Source organism: Phascolarctos cinereus, unplaced genomic scaffold, assembly GCF_003287225.1.
Source record: "Phascolarctos cinereus isolate Bilbo 61053 unplaced genomic scaffold, phaCin_HiC Scaffold_4;HRSCAF=312, whole genome shotgun sequence".
NCBI lineage: Eukaryota > Metazoa > Chordata > Mammalia > Diprotodontia > Phascolarctidae > Phascolarctos > Phascolarctos cinereus.
In genome coordinates, this window is record NW_027555847.1 from 652,590,900 (window position 1) to 652,613,225 (window position 22,326).

The window sequence follows — 22,326 nt, forward strand, 5'->3', positions numbered from 1 at the left end:
TAACCAGCAGTGACTGCATTTGACAATGTAGACAATATTTTACACCCATATTTTCCCATTTCTATAACAAGAGGCCCCCTCCTCAATTTTCAATGTACAATTCTTGGTTTTGTACATGTTCTATCACCCACTGTCCAGGAAAATGTAAGCTCCCAGAAAGAACAGAATGTTTCATTAATATCCTGTCCAGAATAGTCACTTAGTATTTGCTGAAGTGAATTTTTTTAGCCTTCTGTCCACGGCAATAACTGACAGCTGACCAAAAAGCAAACTGCCCCATACAAAAAGAACATCCTTTACTCTTCTGTCAGTACAATAACACATACTTGGTCTCTGAAGGGACTCTAAGTATCAACTGGAATTAGGAGGATGAAAGGAGCAAGGTCTCAGAAAATTCTGTTTTCTGTAAATGGGAACCTTCCTCCCCATCTACACCACTACCCTAGCCATGAAGATCAGGATGGGATGAACTATTCTCTACATGTGGGGAGAAGGAAACACCCTAGGAGCCCCCTTCTCAGCCCTCTTTTCACCTTGGGTCAGGCTTGAACAAATGAAAAGTTGTCATATAGAAGAAGGAGTTCTGCCATATAATTATCATGGCCAAGCCTGGCCCCAGAGAAGAGTTGAGAAAAAACATCTTCCTCCTCTATTAGCATAAATAGGGACTATGGATATGAAATAGTCTATCTCTTGTCAAATACGGTTGATGTGTTAGTTGGTTCTGCTGACTTTTTATTCTCTTTATTTTTTAACCTTTGTTTCATATGATGGGTAGGAGAAGGAGGAGGAATATATTTGGAAATGAAGGTGATTTTAAAATAAAACACATTTTTAAATAAAGAGACCCCAGAAAGAACTAGGAGCATTTGGGTAAAAATTAGTGAGACATATCAATATAAGAAAAAAATTCATAATAATAAAAGCTGTCCCAAAATGGAATCATTGTGGGAATACCCAGAGCTCCAGCCTGGGCCCTATGCTTTTCTCTCTATATTCTAAGTGATCTCCATTTCAGGGGGTTAAACTAACAGCTCTATGCAGAAGATTATCAAACACACACACACACACACACACACACCCACCCACCCACCCACACCCACCCACACACACCCACCCACCCCTATATATCTAGCCCTAGCCTCTCTCTAAGCCCCAGTCTCATATCACCAACTGTTTTTTGAACGATTGTCACTCAGTGAATTACAGGCATCTCAAATTCAAAATGGATCAAACCAATATCATTATCTTTACCCCTCAACTCATCCCTCATCTGAATGCCTCTATTTCCATCAAGGGTACCACCATCTTTCCAGTCACATACAGTATGTTCATAATGTTATAGTAGACATTGATACCACTTGGGTGAGCAGAGAGTTGCTAACTACAATCCTGAAAAGAGGAAAGACCACCAGGTGTTGTCATATGACCTGCACCCTAAAGCACTGGGCCTTATCATTTTCTCAGCATATTCACTCTCTTAAATGTTTTATCTCCCTCACTTTAGAATGTAAATTCTTTGAAAGCAGGAACTGTCTGGGATTTCTATTTATAACCCTAGCACTTAGCACAGTGTTAGGCACTTAATAAGTACTTTTTAATTCATGCATTCCCAATTCCTCACTCTCTCCATCCCAGTTAAGTGATTCTGTAACATCTTCTCCTCTCATAAGGCCTCCAACCTAGTTCAGGCCATCACCTCTTGCCTGTATTATTACAATAGCCTCCTAAGTGTCACCTTGCCTGAAAGTCTCTCCTCTCTCCAATTCATCCTCCAAAAGCTGCCAAAATATTTCTAAAACATTGGTCTGACCATGTCACTCCCCTGCTCAATAAACTCTAGAGACTCCACATTACCTCCAGGATCAAATTCAAACTTTTCTGACATAGCCCATCACAACCTACCCAGAACTACCTTTCCAACCTTATTATACATTACTCTCCTTCATATAGTCTTTTAATCTTTTTTCCTGGGTAATTTAATAATTTTATTAATAAGAGCAGCAGGTTATTAATAAAAGGATAGTCATTTAGCTGTCTCTCTTAGAACAAAGACCCCTAATGGTGGTGGAGTCAGTTTATATGCCCTTTGAAAACAAGGTGTTTCGGAGAGGTGCACACGTCAGCTCTGATGGAAGGTGGGCTATCTTGGTGTACGCGACTTAGGTCACTCTAATCTTGGTCAAAGAGACATCGATTTCCATATCACCTGTCTTGATAATGAGAATCAATATTTTCCCAGACCTGTCTGTGCAAACACAATGAGCAGGAATATACCCATTAGCCTAAACTTAGAATATGTTTTATTAATCACACACAACCATCCATCTCCTGTGTCCTTGTCTTTGGCCAGGCTGTCCTGATGCCTGGAATATATCCCTACTCACTCTGCCTCCTAAGAGCCACTAGTTTCCTTCAAAACTCATCACATACATCACCTCCTACCCCCCTACCCTGCATTACTACCTCTCCTAATCCCTTTTACCTGCTCTTGCTTCCCCACTAAAACTACCTCGTATTGATTTTGTATTTAATTATTTCACAGAATCACAGATCCAAGAGCTGGAAAGAACCTCAGATGCCAACTAGTTCAACCCTCTCATTTTACAGATGAGAAACTGAGACCCGGAGAGGTTAAGTTACTTGCACAAGGTCACACTATTAGGTAGGGCCAGGATTTGAACCCAGGTGTGACCCCAAATCAAGAATACTTGCCATTTGTACCATACCACCTCTCACACAGATGTAGGTATGCATTTGGCTCCCCCTGTAGAATATAAGCTTCTTGAAGAAAGAGACTGTTTCAGTTTTGCTTTTGTATTCCCAGAGCCTTGCACGGTGCCTGGCACATAGCAGGCACTCAATGAAGCCTTATTGAATGGAATGGAACGAGCTGCCCAGGGAAGTATTACTTCAGTACCACTGGAGGTCTTCCAGTGCAAGCTGGATGACTAGTTTGTCCAGGAGGCTGTGGAGGTGAGTTATTAGACAAGCTGCCCTCGGAAGTCCCTTGCAGCTCTTGGAAATGGGGAACGATCATAACCTATCCCAGAGTGGAATAAGCTGCCTCGATGAGTAGTGAGCTTCCCAATCCTAGAAGTCACAAGCAGAGGCTGGATGACCGTTTTGGGGGAAGTCACCTCCCTCAAGACATTTAATCAAAATTCAATCAATAAACAAGCATTTATTAATCGTTTACTATCTGACAGGCACAGCGCTGGGGACGGAGGTCGGGGAAGCAAAGTCCAAAATTAAACAGTTCCTGCCCTCAAGGAGCTTACATTCTATCAGGGGAGACATGACGTACACGAGGCCTGGAATCACGTCTTCTATAAACTCCGAATATCCCGCATCTCCCAGCCCTGCGCTCTGCACACAGCAGTCACTTAACGAGTATTTGCAGCAGTTTGGTCGGTTGGTTGAACGAATGAAATCTCACACATCCTCCTCCTCCACCTCTTCTCAAGGGTGGGGCCTCTGGCCTGAGCCCCCAGGGTGGCCTTCTGCAAGTCCCTTCCTCTGCTGGGCCTCAGTTTACCGCCACTGTCCAATGGGGTACATGAGATGATGGCGAATCGCTAAAGAAGCCTGAAGGTCTGTGACTCTCCGACTCCTCCCGCTCCCCGGGCCCATCCCCAGCCCAGACTCACCCCCCCACTCGGAAGCAACCGACCCCGAGGACCGTTAGCGAGGCCCTGAGGGCTGAGGCTGACGAGAGCCGGAAGCAGCTCTGCAGGACGCGTGGGGGGTGGGAACGATGAGGGGAGGGGCCGCCCGGAGCTCCCGTCTGGGCACATCCGGCCGCTCTAGGCTTACCGGAGGCCTCGCCCTCTCACTGGCCTGCGCCGAGGGGGAGGGACTTTCCAGGAAGCCCCGCCCCTTCCGAGCCCGGCCTCAGGTCAGGTCCTCCAGGAGATGCTCTCCCGAGGGATCCTAGAAACAGCTGTTGCTTAGATGGAGCCTGCGGGTCCACACAGCCAGGATAATGACTCCCATTGCTATAGCGCTTCAAAATTGGCCAAATCCAGCGAGGTATTGCAAGTGCTAGTATCCTCATTTTTGCAGATGTGGAAACTGAGACTCAGGGAGATTAAGTAATTTGCCCAAAGTCCCCCAACTACAATTCCCAACTTCCTCTGACTCGAAGTGCAGAATTCTCAACAGTAAGTTGCTTAGATGGTGTAATGGCACAAAGTAGACATTTAATAAATGCTTATTGATTGAAAGGTTATTCTGAAGAAGACAAGTTACATTTGTTTTGCTTGGCCCAGGAAAGCAAACCCAGAAGCACAGGATAGAAGTTATGGGAATGTAGATTTTCTTCACGTTGATTTAAAAAAAAAATTCCTAACAACTCTATGCAAAAGTGGAATGGGCTACCTTGTCAGTTAAGGAGGTCCTCACCTGCTGTTATTCAAGTGGAGGCAGAATGGGCATGTCAGGGACAATATAGAGGGGATTCTTCTTTTGGTATACATTGGACTAGATGTTCTCTGTGGTCCTAACTCTGAAGTATTATGATTCTGTAACCATGGATGTAACAGGTCAATGATTTTATGTGCTACCCATCTTAGAAAAACTTAGCCATGGGGATATGATCAGGAGTTGAGAATTCCTGCCAAGCCAGGATCAAAGAGATGAGCATCAGCACAGGATTCAGGAAGGACAACTCACTTGGGACCCAGCAGTCATCAGAGGAGCTTCAGTGTGTCACAGACACAGCCCTTCCACTTTTCCTTTTCTGTTATTAAATTATTACCAACCACAGTTTCTTGAATGTATTTATATTCTTCCCAGTAAGATGTTTCTTGAGGACAGTCTATTTTGTTTATATCTCTCTATTCTGAGGCTTTCTACATATGTATATGCATATATATATGTGTGTATACACATACATATATATATAACACACATATTGACATGTGAATATGTGTGTGTATGTATATATATACACATATACATGTATATATATATATATATATATATATATATTTGTATGTATGTATATATGTATTGCTTCAGACCAATCACATCAGTGTAGGGAATTCCTAGTATGGAAACTTTCTCCATACATACAAGCAACTCTTTCATAACATAATATGAGTTACTTTGGGCAAGAAGTCAAATCAGTTGTCTGTGGTCACATAGCCAGTATAGGTCAGAGGCAGGACTTGAATTTAGGCCTTTCTTGCTCCAAAGTCAGGCTTCCATCCACTACACCAAATACCTTTCATCTTAAACCTATTAGGCATTTAATAAATGTTTAACTGCATTGCGTTTTATTGAACTGTTGCATTAAGGTGGCATGGAGCTGGGCCCTAAAGAACAGATAAGCTAGGAGGTAAAGCATGGATGGGGAGAGATTTCCCTCAGCAACTTTCTCAGGTCTCTCAGATTGACCTCTCCTATGCATTTTTCTCATTCCAACTTGTATTGACATTAGTGTACATAAGTGTTTCAGCCCCCTGTATATCATAATAAATTCCTTAGAGACAATCTTTTCTCCCCTTCTTCGTGAGTTCTGCATGGAGCCCAGGGCTCTGTACAGTAAGACAATGAATATCTGTTGAATTAAATTTGTTTGTGGACTAATGGCCTCCCAGGAGAAGGAGTTAAGTTCCTAGATCTTTGTGAAGGTACACCAGTGGTAGCAGGGAAGCTGTGCCTCAGGCCCTTCCCTTTCTGTTGTAAGGGGTTCGGTTTTCACAAGCAGCAGAACATACTCACTCCTCCACCCCTGGCCTAAAGAAGCTTGAAGCTTGAAGGAGCTAGAGCAGGGAAGGTGGAGGGAGATCCTCCAAATCCTTTTCTAGGGATCTCTGTCTGGTCCTATGCTGTATATTTTCATCCATTACTGGGATGAAGGCATAGACAGCATGTTCAACAAATTTGCAGATGTCTCAAAAATGGAAGAATAGCTAATACATTGGACTGATAGAATCAGGATCTACAAAGATCCTGACAGGTCAGCATATTGGAATGAATCTACTAAGACAAAATCCAGTAGGGATAAATAGAAAGCCTTACACTTGGGTTAAAAAAAAAATTAACTTCTGAGGCAGTTAGGTGATGCAGTGGATAGAGCTCCAGCCTTGGAGTCAGAAGGACCTGAGTTCAAATATGGCCTCAGTCACTTGACACTTAACTAGCTGTGTGACCCTGGGGAAGTCACTTAACCCCAATTGCCTCACCAAAAAAGTAAAAAAAAAAATGCACTTCAGAAGTATAGGTTAAGGAAAATATGGTTATATAGCAGTTTATCTATAAAAGATAGGGAGATTTTAGTGGAGTGAAGCTCACTAAGTCAGTCTTGTGATATGGCTGCCAAAAAAGTTAATGAGACTTGGGGCTTCTTAGAACCAAGGAGATGAGAGTACCTCTGTACTCTGCCCTGGTCAGACAGCATTGAGTCCTGGGCATCATAGTTTGAGAAGAACATGGATGAGCTAGAGAGAGGATCCAGAGGAAGGCAACCAGGATGGTGAAGTTCCTTGAGTATATCACATGAGAATCATAAACTCGTGAGGGCAGGCCTATTTCGTCTTTGTCACCCCAGATGTAGCACAGTGCCTGGCACCTGCTTATTTAATAAATGATTGCTGACTGAAGGAATTGGGAATGTTCTATTTCTCCCTATTCAATCATCTATCCCACTCACAACTTTACTAAACCTTCTCTTCTCTTCTCAAGCTACCACAGTACCCTTCCTTCCACCTTTTCAGCTGTGGACCTCTCAAACATCAATGAAAAAACTGAGGTCATTCATCATCTCCACACCTTCTCCAGGCCTTTTCCAGTCCCCCCCACCCCAGATACTAAAAGTGCCTTCCCCTTTAAAGTCACCTTATATCCATTCCATATCTATCTTGTATATCCTTATTTATGTACAGGTCCTCTTCCCAATTAAGATATAAGCTTCTTGAGGGAAGAGACTGGTTTTGCTTTGTATTTGCCTAGTGCAGGAATGGAGAACCTGCAGCCTCAAGGCCACAAGTGGCCTTCTAGGTCCTTGGGTGCAACCTTTTGACTGAGTCCAAGTTTTACAGAACAAATCCTCTTATTATGAAGATACGGTGAAAATAAAGAGCGGAGAGGGGAAGACCAATAAGGAGACCACTGCAATAGTCCTGGTGAGAGGTGATATCTGAATGTGGGAAGTACCTGTGAAGTAAAGAGATGGGGAATAAATTTAAGAGATGTTGTAAACTTGATGATTGGATATATGAGATGAGGCAGAGTGAGGATGTAAGGTTGACTGTGAGGCTGTGAATCAGTTAAGAAGGATGGTGGTACCTTTGAAAGAAACAGGAAAGCTCAGAAGAGGGGCACTAGAATCTTTGGTTCATAGATTTAGAGCTATTTAAGTTAGGATTTGAACACAGGTCTTCCTGACTTTAAACTCAGCAGTCTGTCCAGTATACTATGCTGCCTCTCAATGTTGGGTTTGAGATGTTTATGGGATATCAGATTCAAAATGTCCAATAGGCAACTGGTGACATTAGATGGGAGTTCAGGAGAGGCTGTGGTTGGATATTCATACATACATACATATATACATACATACATGTGTGTGTGTGTGTGTGATTCACCTACATAGAGATAAATAAACTCATAGGAAATATGATCACCAAGGGTGAGTTTAGAAAAAAAGGGCCCAGGACAGAGCTCTGATTGTTGGAGAGATGGTAGGCATTCATCTCAGTGCAGGCAAAAAATGTTAAAAAAAAACCAGGATAAAAGTAATAAGGTCTATGTCTGGGAGATTACAAGACTATTCAAACTTGCTTAGCACAGGGTATAATTCTATTATATTTTACATTATAACTATCACATGCTTATTGTAAGAGGGTAGCTCCAAGAAAGAAGTTTTGAGACCATTTGTATTAAATAAAATTATAGTAATGATCCTATCTCCCTTGGTGCCTAGTAGTGTTTTGTACATCATAGGTACAAAATAAATGACTGCTGAATTAAGAGTTAGAGCAAAAGAGACAGACGAGGATTGAAATGTGTCAAATAAGAAGTAGAGGGCATAAGGCCTTATATGTTTAAGATTAAAAAGAATATTTGTCATGTAAATTCTTTCTTCATATCTGATGTTCTAAACAGATGAAGGTCCTTCCCACGAGAAGCTTAGAGGATTTAATCACATTTTGTTACAGTATAGACTTTGACATTTAACAAAGCTATAAACATTACACATATGGATTTCATGTCACTGTTTTTAGATATAGGAGGGATAACTAAAACTGAGTGTCTGAGCTAGGATTCAAAAAGGTTTCTGGCTATAACGTGGGACCAATTCTAAGGAGATGAAATTTAATATAAATAAATGTAAAGTCCTACATTTGGTTATCAGATATATAAATACAAAATTAAAAGAGATAGTTAGATAGACAATAACTCACATGAAAAATATCTAGTGGTTTTGGTGGACTGCAAACTCAGTATGAGTCAACAAAGTGATATGAAGCCCAAAAATATCTAACATATCTAACAAAAACACTAACATGATATTGGACTGAATTAATTTGTATTAATTAATTAATGCATGACCTCATCTGGACTATGGTATTCATTTCTAGGTACCATATTTTTGGAAGAACACTGAAAACCTGAACTGATTTAGAGGAGGGCAAACAGGACAGTGGGAAAAATAGAGACAATTTCAATTCAGTTGAAGAATGTTTAGTGTGGACCAGTGGTTCTAAAACTTTTTGGCACCAGTACCACTCTTAAATGATTAGGACCCCTCCTGCCACCCACAACAAAGAGCTTTATTTATATAGATTATATCTATTGACATTTACCATATTAAAAATTAAAAACATTTTATTATTATTATGAAAATAGTTGTGACCTTGAGAAACCTCTAAAAAGAGGTCCTGGACCACACTTTGAGAACCACTGGTCTGGGGAAAATAAAAACTTTGGGGAAGGCATGATAGCAGACCTTAAGTATCACAAAGAACTAAAATAAGGAAAAGGGACCAAATTTAGTTGTCACCAGAGCAGAACTAGGAGCAATGGCTTAAAGTTGCAAACAGGCAGATTTCGCCATGATGTAAAGAAAATTTTTTTAACAAAATATTGTCTAAAAGGGTAATAATCTGCCTCAGGAGGTAGGAGATTCCCTGTCATTGGAGGTCTTCAAGCTGAGACTGGATAACCAATTTGACAGAGGGATAGTGTAGGAAGATTCCTTTTCATTTACAGGTTGAGACAAGATGACTTCTGAGATCTGCCACCTCTGAAAAGCTGTGAGATCTCAAAGTGAGATATTGCTAAAGCCATTCTAACATTCTCATTTTTTTTTGTTAGTATAACTAATCTGATATAAATTAAATGAAGGGTGCTACAAATGCAAGCTTATTGGCATGCATTACATTTATAGAGTTTTTCTTGAATATTGGTTTTCTAATGTAGTGTAAGGTGTGAATTCCAATCTGAGGCTTTCCTTTACTTATCACATTCATTCACTTTCTTTCCAGGCAACTTTATATGGCTTAAAGTATCACAAAGTTTTCATATTAATTACTTTGGTTGGATTTCTCATCAATGTGAGTTCTTTGATGTAGAATAAGGTAAGAACTCCTACTAAAAGTTTTCCCACATTGATTACATTTAAAAAGTTTCACTCCAGTATGAATTATCTGATGCTGAACAAGAGTTGAACTCTGACTGAAAGCTTTCCCACATTCATGGCATTCATAAGGTTTCTCACCAGTATGAACTCTCTGGTGCCTGATAAGAAGTGAGCTTTGAGTAAAGGCTTTCCCACATTCAGTACATTTGTGGGGTTTCTCTCCAGTATGAATTCTCTGGTGTAGTCTAAGTTGTGAGCTCTGACAAAAAGCCTTTCCACATTCACTACATTTATGAGGCTTTTCTCCAGTATGAATTCTCTGATGTAGAGTAAGTTGTGAACTTTGACTAAAGGCCTTCCCACATTCATCACACCCATAAGGTTTTTCTCCAGTATGAATTCTTTGATGTTGAATAAGTTGTGAGCTCTGACCAAAGGCTTTGCCACATTCATCACATCCATAGGGCTTTTCTCCAGTGTGAATTCTTTGATGCTGAATAAGTTGTGAACTCTGAATGAAGCCTTTACTACACTCATTACATTTATAGGGTTTCTCTCCAGTATGAGTTCTCTGGTGTAAGATAAGGCCTGAGCTGCAACTGAAAGCTTTTGAACATTTATTACATTTATATGGTTTCTCTCCAGTGTGTATTAACTGATGTTGAATAAGACGTGAACTCCAGCTGAAGGCTTTCCCACACTCATTACATTTGTATGGTTTTACTCCAGTATGAACTATCTGATGCTGATCAAGAGTTGAACTTTGACTGAATGACTTCCCACATTCCTTACATTTGTAGGGTCTTTCTCCAGTGTGAATTCTCTGGTGTAGAATAAGGTGTGAGTTCTGAATAAAGGTTTCTCCACATTCATTACACTTGTAAGGTCTCTCTCCAGTGTGAATTCTTTGATGTCTAATAAGTAGTGATCTTTGATTGAAAGTTTTTCCACATTCATTACATTCATGAGGCCTCTCTCCTGTATGAATTCTCTGATGTAACACAAGCTGAGAGTTCTGACCAAAGGCTTTTCCACATTTATCACATCTATAAGGTTTCTCTCCAGTATGGATTCTTTGATGTTGAATAAGGTGTGATCTCTGACTAAATGTCTTCTGACATTCATTACATTCAAATGGCTTATCTCCAGTATGAGTTTTCTGATGTCTATTAAGTTGTGAGTTGAGACTGAAAGCTTTACCACATTCATCACATCTATAAGGTTTTTCTCCAGTGTGAATTAACTGATGTTGAATAAGCCGGGAGCTACAAATGAAAGCTTTTGAACATTTATTACACTTATATGGTTTTTCTCCAGTATGAATTTTTTGATGTTCTCTCAAGTTTGAGCTTCTACTGAAAATTTTTCCACATTCATTACATTTGTGTGATTTCTCTCCAGTGTGAATTCTCTGGTGTAGAACAAGGTCTGAATTCTGCTCAAAGTTTTTACCACAATTATCACATTCATGGACTTTTTCTTTTGTTATTCCTTTATGATGGGCTATGAGTGTTGATTCTGCCCCAAATTCATTACATTTTTTGGTGATATCCTCTATAGTGGTTTTCTTGTGAGTCATCATGGCTTTATTGAACTCTTTTTCCAGGGAAGAGCATTTCCTAAAAATCACTGCTATAGAGTTTTTCTGATAAATGTTTAAGCTCCTTTCACGTTTAAAATATTCTTCAAACTCATGTTCTTCAGGGAAATCCTTTAGGATTATTTCCAGTGTTTCTCCATTTGACAGGACTCTTTTGAAATTTTCCCCTTTTTCATATAACTGCTCATTCTCAGTTCTTTCCAAATCTGAAACAAGAAATTGAAAATATAATGTTCTCTATGCTGAGGAAAAAAAATTATTAGACTGCTTATTCTCAGAACTAATATAAAATCTAGAAAGAAAGCAAAAGGTTGGAACTAGGAAGCAGGAGAAATTGATTAGAAATATAATCTAGATAAGGGGCCTAGTAAACACAAAGTGAACCAGTTGAGGAGGGTAGAACATTATTAGGCAGGGGAGTTGGGAAGAAATTTTGAGGTATAAGCAGAGTGTATGGGAGACAAGATAAGTTTTCAGTCAAGTATGATTAGTGGTGAGATGGCCTAAATAGGTAGATGAGAATATTTGATGGGGGAATAGTTAGAATTGTACAGAAATAGGAAAGAATGCTTCATAGGGTAATGAGTTCCTAGTCACCGGAGGAATTAGCAAAGAAAGCAATGAAATTGGTGCTAAAAAAGAAGAAAGAGGAGGAGAGGCAGCATAGCAAAACAAAAACATATTGGATTTGGCATAACAGAACCTATGTTTAAATCCTGGCTCTAATACTTACAAGCTGTGTAACATCAGACAAGTCCCTTTACTGCCGTAATAACCATGTCCTCACCTATAAAATGAAAGGGTTGGACAAAATGACTTCTCGGGCCCCTTCATATAAATACTTTAAACCTATCAAAGTAAGGTAAGTAAGTTGTGACATAGAAGCTGCATTTCTAGGGAAGGAACCTTTTCGTGGAAATGTCACAAGGTCAGCCAGTGGGAAAGATGGTCACAGATGATGATATCTCATTCTTTCTGTCTTTGAATAGGAAAGCTATTCTCTCAGGAAAAAGTCTACATCTGCAAGAATTTAATTTATGGCATCCTACCTATTTTCCTCTGAACTCTTAGAGTTCTGCCTTCCCAAAATCTAGGCCTACTTTGCTTTCTCTTGAGAGAAAATAATAAACTCTAGAACAGAACAGTCATTTCCCTCCAACCAGTTCCTCTTTGTTAGTGAGAATCAGCTCCCATTTAGAATTTCCCTTTGTTGACTCCTCCACCTTGTAAAGAATGTTATCATTAAGGCACATCATTAAGTCGTTAGCTGTTCTGCTGTGGGTAGAAAGAGAGCTCAAGCAGATGTCTAAATAACCGAAGTCTTCTCATACCTCTCACTCCTCTTCTTACCCTGAACAAGATCATTCGCCTGTGATCACCTTCCTAGAAATCACACAGCAATCTAGCTGTTCACTCTTGAACTAATCCCTGGTCACATCCTGTTGTGGCTCTGTCTATACAGTAGTCTAGACAAGGTGTCTCACTATCACCTCCAACCAAAAATAAAGACAAAGCCACAGCTCTGCCAGAGGATGGCCACCCTTAGCTAACTTTCCCATTTGGATGAGCAAAGGTATTGTTGCCTCCATCCCTGCCTACTGGAAATGGTTCCCAAAATGTTTCCTTTCTGAAATCCTCAACACTTTCATTGCCCACCTCTTTCCCTTCAGCCTCCTACCACTGCCAGTCATGAACTTGTCATCTCTAATCTGGATTACAAACAACAACACAGATTTATAGAGCAGTTCAAGGTTTACAAAAATCTCCACAACAACCTGATAAGGTAGGTAGTGTACACTTTATCATCCAGTTTTCCCCCCATAAGTAAAGTAACTAAAGCTAAGAGTAATTAATTATAGGGTTTCCCCACAGTCATGTAGCTATTATGTATCTAAACCAAAATTCAAATCTAGGTTTTCTTTATTCCAAGTCAAGTAGTCTTTTCACTATATCATGCTGCTGTTCATCTAATACCCAGGAGGACCCAGACTTCTCCACTTGTCACTGACACTTCCAAAGTTCCTAGAAATATTTTGTAGATACAAGGCAGTTAATAAATGTTGAACTGAAAGTCAGGTCTTTCTGCATATGACTATGGACAGGCCACCTGAGGCAATGTTGATGCTGTCTTACCAAGTCCCTCTTCTTCAAGGACTTCCCTAGGGAGCACAAGAATGCCCTCAATTTTCTTGTTCTCTCTGCTTTTTCTCAAAGCAAGTTTTTTTGATTTATTTATCCATTATCTTGAGGCATTTTCCACTGCAATACTTGATATAGATAGTCAGTGAACAAGCACTTATTAAGTGGTTACCATGTGCCAGGCACTGTGCTAAGCACTGGGGAGACAAAGAAAGGTTTTTTTAAAAAAAGGAAAGAAAAGAAAAATAATAAGGGAAAGAAACCTTGTTACTACTCTCAAAGACCTCACATTTTCATGGAAGGGACAATATGAAAACAATTATGTACATACACTATAATTAGAGAGTAGAAATGAGAATATTTAGGAAATCTGAATAACTATGGTTATAAGGATGATTAGGATTTCCACTAACTAGTTTCTCTCCCTCACCTGTGCAGGAACCTCCCTGGGATTCATCTGTTTCCTTAGCTTCCTGCAGATCCAACATCCATGGCTCTTCTCACTCCAGTTAGAAGATCACATCAAGCTTAGAGGCTGGAAGTCCTACTTGTATGAAAGGACATAGAATACACTCGTTTGTGCTAGGAATGGAAGCTAAAGCAAGCTACAGAAAACAGGTGGAAAGGGAGCAAAAATGCCAAGAGCAGAGACCTCAGAACACTCCACTCAAAGTAGGAGTCCCTTGAAAAGATGAGAATTGAAGCACATAAGGACAAGAATATCACTGAGTAGTGAAAACAGCATTGTCTTGAAGTCAGAAGACCTAGATTCAAGTCCTTCCTTCTATTATCTTGAGCAAGTCATTACCCTCCAGCCTGAGTTTCCTAATTCATAAAATGGAGATAATACTTGACCTCCCTCAAAAGGTTCTCATGAGAAAAACCATCTGTCAAAAGTAGTATACCAAAGAAACCAGAGCTATTATTATTCCTGGAAGGATAAGAAACTTCTATCCCCATAGGAAGTAAAATGGATAATTTTAATTATATGAAATTAAAAAGGTTTTGCACTAACAAAAACCAATGCAGCCAAAATGAGAAGTAAAACAGGAAACTGGGGGGAAATTTTTATAGCAAATTTCTCTGATAATGGCTTCATTTCTCAAATGCATAGGGAACTGAGCCAAATTTATAAAAATAAGAGTGGGGAATGCTTCACTGATAAATGGTCAAAGGATATGAACAGGCAGTTTTCAAAAGAAGAAATCAAAGTCAATAGTTATATGAAAAAATACTTTAAATTACTATTGATTAGAGAAAAGCAAATTAAAACTCTTAGGTATCACCTCTTATCTATCAGATGTGACTCACATGACAGAAAAGGAAAATGATAAATGCTAGAGGGACATAGAAAAATAGAGACACTAACGTAGAGTTGTAAACTGGACAACCATTCTACAGAACAATTTGGAACTATGCTGAAAGAGCTATAAAATTGCACATACCCTTTGACTCAGCAATACCACTACTAGTTCTGTAAGGAAAATGAAAAAAGATCTATATATACAAAAATATTTATAGCTGCTCTTTGTATGATGGCAAAGAATTGGAAATTGAGGAGATGCTCATCAGTTAGGGTATGACTGAACCAGATGTGGCATATAATTTTGATGGAGTACTATTGTGCTATAAGAAATGATGAGAAGGATGGTTTCAGAAAAACCTGGGAAGACTTACATGCAAGACTGATGCAAAGTAAAGTGAGCATAACCAGGAGTACATTGCACACAGTAACTGCAATATTGTAACAATGATCAACTGTGAAAGACTGAGCTACTCTAATCAATACAATTATCTAAAACAATTCCAAAGGACTCATGAAGAAAAATACTATCTACATCCAGAAAGAGAGCTAATGAATGCAGTCTGAAGCATATTTTTTCACTTTATTTTTCTTGCCTCTTTCTGGCAACATGGCTAATATGGTCATTGCAGAGTAAGGAAAAAAATCATAGGATTTAGAGCTGGGAATGACCTTAGAGATCCATACAATCCACTCCTTCATTTTACAAATGACAAAATGAAGAGTAAGAAACTGGAACTCCTGCTGATGGGGAAGGAAATAGGATATACTGACTTGTGCTGGGAACCTATGATGCGATAGGAGGGGAAAGGACAAAAGAGATGCACTGCCCACGTTTACAATGGGAAAAGATGGCACAGCTGATGTTTAAACTCAGGTCTTCTGACTCCACATGTAGCACTCTTCGGGGGAACAATTTTAGGACCTCAAGAAGGGCAACTCACCTGGGACCTGGCCATCAATGGGAGCAAAGATGCCCTCATCTGCTCTTTTAGGTTCCCTTAGCGGGAAGGGCAGAAAGAAGAAATATAAGTGAGAGCAGCTTTGGTCTGAAATACTACCATTCATTTCTCACATGACTCTCCTCAACAGAAGACATGGGCCTCTATACAGAGTTTCTCCTTTAATGACTGACTAACTCTTCTTATCATTATGTCACCAAAAGTCACCTGTGCAAACAGAGGCAATACAGAGGGTTATATATGAAGAAGTTATAGTCCCAAGTAGAAGAAAAGAAGGAAGGAAAAAGGGGAGGAGGAAAGGAAGGAAAAAGGGAAGAAAGGAAGGAATGAGAGAAGGAAGGAAAGAAGAAAGGAATAAAGGAAGGAAGAACAGAAGGAATGAGGGAAGGAATGAAGGGCAGGAAGGATGGAGTTATTAAGCATCTATTATGTGCCAAATCCTCTACAGATATTATCTCATTCAATCCTCACAACCACCCCAAGACGTAGGTTCTACTGTTATCCCCATTTTACTATTGGGAAAGCTGAGGCAAGCAGAGGTTAAGTAAAAAGTTCCTGGTGCTGAAGATTAGTAAATAGATAAAGGTAATGACATTGACTTTGATTATCATCATTTCTGGCAGAAGGTGATAACAAAAGCCCAGAAACTGGCTCATCCAGGAAACACTGGATTTCCTTGCCAAAAACTGTGGCCAAGGGCAATGTTAATTTAAAGTATAAACTCATTTACAAAATTATGGGCTAGGATGGTAGAAGCAGAGTGGATAGAGTCCTGGATCTAACGTGAAGAATAAAGTTTGAATCCTTCCTCAAACATTTATCAGCAATGTGACCCTGGGCAATTCACTTAAACAACTACTACCTGCCTCAGTTTCTTCATCTGTAAAACTGGGATAATAGAACTTATATCTGATGGTTGATCTGAGGATAAAATAAGATACTATATGTAAAGTGCTTTATAGACCCCAAAGTGAAATAGGTTAGCTGTTATTATTTATTAAGATTGCAAATAATATCACACTGCGAAACAGCAAAAAGCACTAAAGGAGAAAACAAATCTGCCAAAAAATTATCCCAAGAGAATTTACAGATGAAGACTGAAGAAGGACAACAGACAAAAACCAGAATAGATATGCCAGCAGTCCTACAGCAGTATAGTCTCACTATCAATAACATTATCAACTGCCACAGGGATTCTAGTATCTCTGAAATGGGGATAATGGTAGGCCCTATAGGTTTCAAAGGTGTATTGTGAGGAAAAACTGAAATAATGTATATGTCAACAGGCAATCACGTCACAAAACATATGTGAAAACCAGGCTTATTACAAGAGAAATGAACACGCATGTGGAACCCAAAGAGTTCATAGTCCTTACAGAAGTTTGCAAATTTATGACAATACAACAAAAGGAGGAGAAAATGGAAAGGCATCAGAGGGGAAAGGTTCCATAACCTCTCAGGAAGGGGAGGGACAAGGCAATGGCAAAAGCCATCCTTTTTTCCCTCAGGAACCCCTAGACCATGAAGATAGAGCTTATCTGCAAAAGACTCCTGCTGCACAAGCATTTTTCCCAGGCTGGCACAGACTGGCTGTCACCTGTCTTGCTTCCCAGGGACACACAGGGAATCCAGCTTGAGGTGCAAACAACAAATTATGTCAGCTGGAGTGGGAGGAGGGTTGGTCTTTGACACATTCAGGGCTTCTTGCATGCTCTGGGTCTAGTGTTTCTGGAAAATATGGCAATTCAAAAAGACAAGTTCAGGGAACTCTTTAACAGTTCTTAACATCTGCAAAGCTCTTTGAAAACTTTAAAGCACTTTATAAATGCTAGCTAGCTATTATATATTTGACACGTAAATTGTTATTTACATGTTGTCTCCTTCATTCAAATTTAAACTCCTGGAGGGCAGCGACTGATTTTGCTTTTCTTTCTTTCTTTCTTTCTTTTTTTTTTGTATTTTGATAGGCTATGGGGTTAAGTGACTTGCCCAGGGTCACACAACTAGTGAGTGTTACGTGTCTGAGGCCAGATTTGAACTCAGGTCCTCCTGACTCCAGGCCAGTGCTCTATTCACAGTGCCACCTAGCTGCCCCTGTTTTTGCTTTTCCTTGTATCCTCAGAATTTAAGACAATGTCTGGCACTGACTGAAGGTGATCTGATTACAAGTCCACTTCTTACCTTCCACCTTACTGAATTCTACCTATTATGGCATTAGATAAGTAGTACTGAACTACTTAAAATATTGCTTCAGCATATTTCAACCCCATTTCTTCTGCTAAAAGTTTTTAATATTTTAGTTCACATTTAGTGTGGGCCTATGCCACCCATGCCAAATGTATTTTCTAATTGAGAAAAAGCTTCCATTTTATCTAATAAATATGGGCATAAAATAATATTTTGTAGCTACTGTATTACTGATAATGATATGTTAATATTATTAGTAAATGGACACTTGAAATAGAGTGTCAATGACATTCGAAAGATTATGGGAAAAGGGAAGACTATACAATTCGACAAATGTCTCAGCTTCCAAAACTAGAAAGAAAATGGAGTCTACAAAGTACAGTTCAGCAATTTTGATTTTAATTCCTAGGAACAATTTAGAATGAATTATTAAAGAGATAGCTAAATATTAACAAAGTATCTCTTTAATAATAGGTTATTAAAGAGACATCTTGAAAAGGAAGCAGCAATTAAAAAAAAACCACCATGGCTTCATCAAGAACATCCTTTTGCTCAGGGTTAGTAACCCAGTACATCAGATGAATTCTATAGCTATAATTTGCCTAGCGTGCAATAAGACATCTGATATTCTTAATCATTAAACCATTTTTATCTTTAAATTATTAAAATATCTCCTTTCATAAAGTATCTCTAAAAGAGAAAATTTAAGTTTCTCTCAAAGAAAAGGTGAAAAGATACAGCCTAGACAGTAATACAATTAGACTGATTCAAAACTAATTAAATAGCCATATTCAGAATTCTTATTAATGGTTCCATTATCACTTTGGCAAGAGGTCTCCAAAAGGATCTGTGCATGGGTGTGTTGTTTAACATTTTTATTAATAACCTGGAATGAGGCAAAGAAGGCATATTCATCATATTTGTAGGTGACACAGATCTGGAAGGTATAAATAGCACACACTGGATGAGGATCCAAAAAGATCTTGATAGGCTAGAGCAAAGGAAGGGCCGCACTTGAGGATCTAGAGGGCCACATGTGGCCTCAATGCGACAGGTTCCCCACCCCTGGGCTACAGCATTAGGCTAACTTTAAAAAGAAGAAATTCAGTGGAGATATATGTAAAGTCTTACACTGAGGATCAAAAAATCAATTTCTTAAATACAAAATGGAGGAGATATATGAGACAATACTTTATCTAAAAAGTATAAAGGGGCTTTAGAAAACTACGAGCTCAATAGCAGTTGGCAGTATGATGTGGAAGCCAAAAAAGCTAAGGCTATTTGAGATGTATTTGGGCAGAGGAAGAAGATATTAACTCCTCTGTATTTTGCCCTGGTTAAACCACATCTGATGTATTGCATGCACTTTGGGGTCCTCTGAAACACTGGAGAACATCCTGAGAAAGGCAACCAGGATGGTGAACGTTCTTAAGTCCATTCATCTGAGAATTAGCTGAAGAATCTTGCTTGTTTAACTTGGAGAATATTCCAGGGAACATGATAGCCGTGTTCAAGTATCTGAAGGGCTGCCATGTGCAAGAGTGAATGGATTTTACCGCTGAGGAAAGAACTAGCAATGATAGGTAGAAGTTCCACTGAGGCACATTTAGATTTGATGTCAAGAAAAACTAACAGAGCTATGTAAAAGTGGAAAGAGCTGCCTTGAGAGATGATGAATTCTTTTTCTTTGAAGGTCTTCAAGTAGAGGCTACATGACTACTTGTCCAGTATGTTACAGTTTTTGTTGTTCAGTTGTTTCAGTCATGCATGTCTGACTCTGTGATCCCATTTGGAGCTTTCTTGGCAAAGATATTGGAGTAGTTTGCTATTTCCTTCTCCAGCTCATTTTATAGATGAGGAAACTCAAGCAAACAGGGTTAAGTGACTTGCCCAGGGTTACACAGGTAGTTAAGTGTCTGAGTCCAGATTTCAATTTCAAGTCTTCCTAACTCCAGGCTCCTCTTGATCCACTGCATCAGGGCTGCCCAATCTCTGCCTGGCGAAGTCCTTTTCCAAGGCTCAGCTCAGATACCAATAGTTACATAAAACTCATGCTTTATTTTTCCCCAGCCAAGAGTGAGTGATCTCTCCCTACTCAAATTTTTATAACCTGGGGCAGCTGGGTGGCACAGTGGATAGACCATCGGCCCTGAAGTCAGGAGGACCTCATTTCAAATCTGACCTCAGACAAACACTTGACACTAGTTGTGTGACCCTGGGCAAGTCACTTAACCCCAATTGTCCAAAAAATAAACACATTTTTTTATAACCTTCCTTTTCTCCTATGACATTCTTCCCTGCACCATAATCTTCCGGGTATGTATTGTATTCCCCAGTATTCTAAAAGTTCCTTAAGGGCAGGCCCCAGGTCTTTTTTCCTTTGTGTGTCCTCCAGTGGCCTGTACTTAGCAAATGTCTTAACTGCCAAATTGACAATTAATACAGACCACATACAAGCTGCTTCAGGGCCAGGACTGATGCACTTATATTGTGGTATTATCTTAAGTTTAGCTTAATAAACGTTTGTTAGATTGAATATACTCAACATTGCACTGGCCTCTGCACACAGTGAAGCCCGGGGTGCGCCCAGCAGTCACTAAGGAGCCAAGTGCCGGTGAGGCAGCAACAGATGGCCTATGTGGCTGATGGCAGGATTTTCCACTTTCACTTGCCTCAAGAAACCCGTTTAGGGCATATAGCGTTAATGATGAAGGTTGGCATTTATGTCCGCTTTAAACTTTGCAAAGCCCTCTGCATAAATGATCTCATTTGAGCCTCCCAATCCTGAGAGAGGCATTAAAGATATCATTATCCTCATTTTACACAGGAGGAAACTTTTCGACTTTCTGTCAGACGTCAGGGGCAGGATTTGAACCTGACTCCAAGTCCAGCACTTCATCCACTGCGGCCAGCCGCGGGGTGGGCTCCCCGCTCTCCCACCAGTGACAGCCCCAGGGTTTTCCTCCTTTCACACATCGCACCCCCCCCATCTTGCTGCTCCATATACCCTGGACCCCAGATTGTCAGAGCTGGAAGGAGCGTCAGAGATCTACACAGTCGGACCCTCTCGTTTTTTACAGAGGGGGAAACCGAGAAGGATGGGGTCGTCCAAGGTCACACTGTGACTAAGTGGCAGGGTCAAGCCCAAGGGATCAGTCAATACGTCCCAGGGGAGGACTCTTCTCGCTGCCCACCCCCAACCCCACCGGGCCCTCACACCGCCCCCGGCCCCGACTCACCGTCCGCTCAGAGCGCGCGGCGTCCGGGGCCGGGGAAAGGGTTGGGGGGCGGAGTTCTGACTGTAACCAAAACAGGGGCGAACTGGAAGGAAACGAACCGAACGAGGGCCGGAAGCAGCTCCTAGGCTCCGGAGTCTGCGACCGTTCTAGGATGCTTGGAGGACTCGAGAATCTCTATGGCCCTCCCCACCCCGCGTCTTAAACGCTTAGGAGCGGGCAAGAGGGCAGAGCCGGGACCCCAGGGAGGAAGAGCTCCCCAGATCTCTCCTTCATTGCCCGCACCCGGGAGTCCTCACGTCGCTACCTTTCTCCTGGCGCCCTAACCCAGACTTTTACTCTTAAGGGGAGCCTCACCATAAGGGTCCACAAAGCTGCAGGAGGATGGAGGCCGTGTGCATTTTCTTGCTCCTCACTCCCGCCAAAGGCTAACAACAGCCCATCAAAAGGAGATCAGCCAATCACTGCTCTCGCCGAACCTCAGCGTCACAGAATCTCAGCGCAGGAAAGCTCCTCAGAGGGCACCTTGTCCAACCTGTACTTGAACCTGAACTCTTCTGCAGTATGGCTACAAGTGGTCATCTAACCTTTGAAGACCTCCTGCTACCTCCAGAGACTGCTCACTCCGCTGTGGGAACGCTAATTGTTGGAAAGTTGTCCGTAACACCGATCCTATTTTTCTCTCTGCAGTTTCCACCCACAGCTTCTAATTCTACTGTTAAGGAACCAAACACAGCAAGTCCAATACCTCTAATACTCGATCTTCCTTCAGATACTGGAAGACAACATCCGATTAACTTCATAAAGGAAACGCTTTGTATCTTCTTTGTATAAGAATTTGTATTAACTACTCTCCCTCCATGTGTTTTGTATAGAGTAGGCACATGCTGAATTAATAAACGGCCAGAGCAATAATGAGTGGAAAGGATAGTTATTAAGGATAAGAAGCAGAGACCAGAAGGACTTAAATACTAAATTAGAGATATTTATGTAATTACTGACTTTTGTGGGGCGTTCATATGTTCCATTTTCAATTCAACAAGCGTTTCTTAAGCACCTGTCATAATATACCGAGTGCACTGTGCTAAATGTTGGAAATATAGACAAAAATGGAGTAACCTCTGTTCCATCAAAGAGTTCTCATTCTACTGTAGAGAGACGATGTAGCAAAATAAGTGTGAGGTGAGGAATGTAGAGAGGGAAGGAGAGAACAGATGAAGTTGCCTAGGAATATTTAAAGGGGAAGAAAATGTTTACCAGCAGGAGGAATCATGAAAGCTAAATGAGATAGCACCACTTGAGCTTGGCCTTGA

General features: G+C 40.5%; 1 protein-coding gene across 3 annotated transcripts; it reads right to left on the reverse strand.

Moving 5' to 3' along the window:
* Positions 1-8,128: 8,128 nt before the first annotated feature.
* LOC110214390 (uncharacterized) lies at positions 8,129-21,107 on the reverse strand. 3 transcript variants are annotated; one of them, XM_020995287.2, is made up of 4 exons: positions 21,017-21,101; positions 13,756-13,869; positions 11,920-11,973; positions 8,129-11,392 (listed from the first exon to the last, which is right to left on the reverse strand). In XM_020995287.2, the coding sequence occupies exon 4, from the start codon at positions 11,166-11,168 to the stop codon at positions 9,531-9,533; it is 1,638 nt and encodes a 545-aa protein (XP_020850946.1). In that variant the 5' UTR covers positions 11,169-11,392; positions 11,920-11,973; positions 13,756-13,869; positions 21,017-21,101; the 3' UTR covers positions 8,129-9,530. The 3 variants fall into 3 exon arrangements, with proteins under 3 accessions (XP_020850946.1, XP_020850950.1, XP_020850954.1); XM_020995291.2 differs by lacking the exon at positions 13,756-13,869 and having other exon boundaries at positions 21,017-21,105; XM_020995295.2 differs by lacking the exons at positions 11,920-11,973; positions 13,756-13,869 and having other exon boundaries at positions 21,017-21,107.
* Between the last annotated feature and the right edge of the window lie 1,219 nt (positions 21,108-22,326).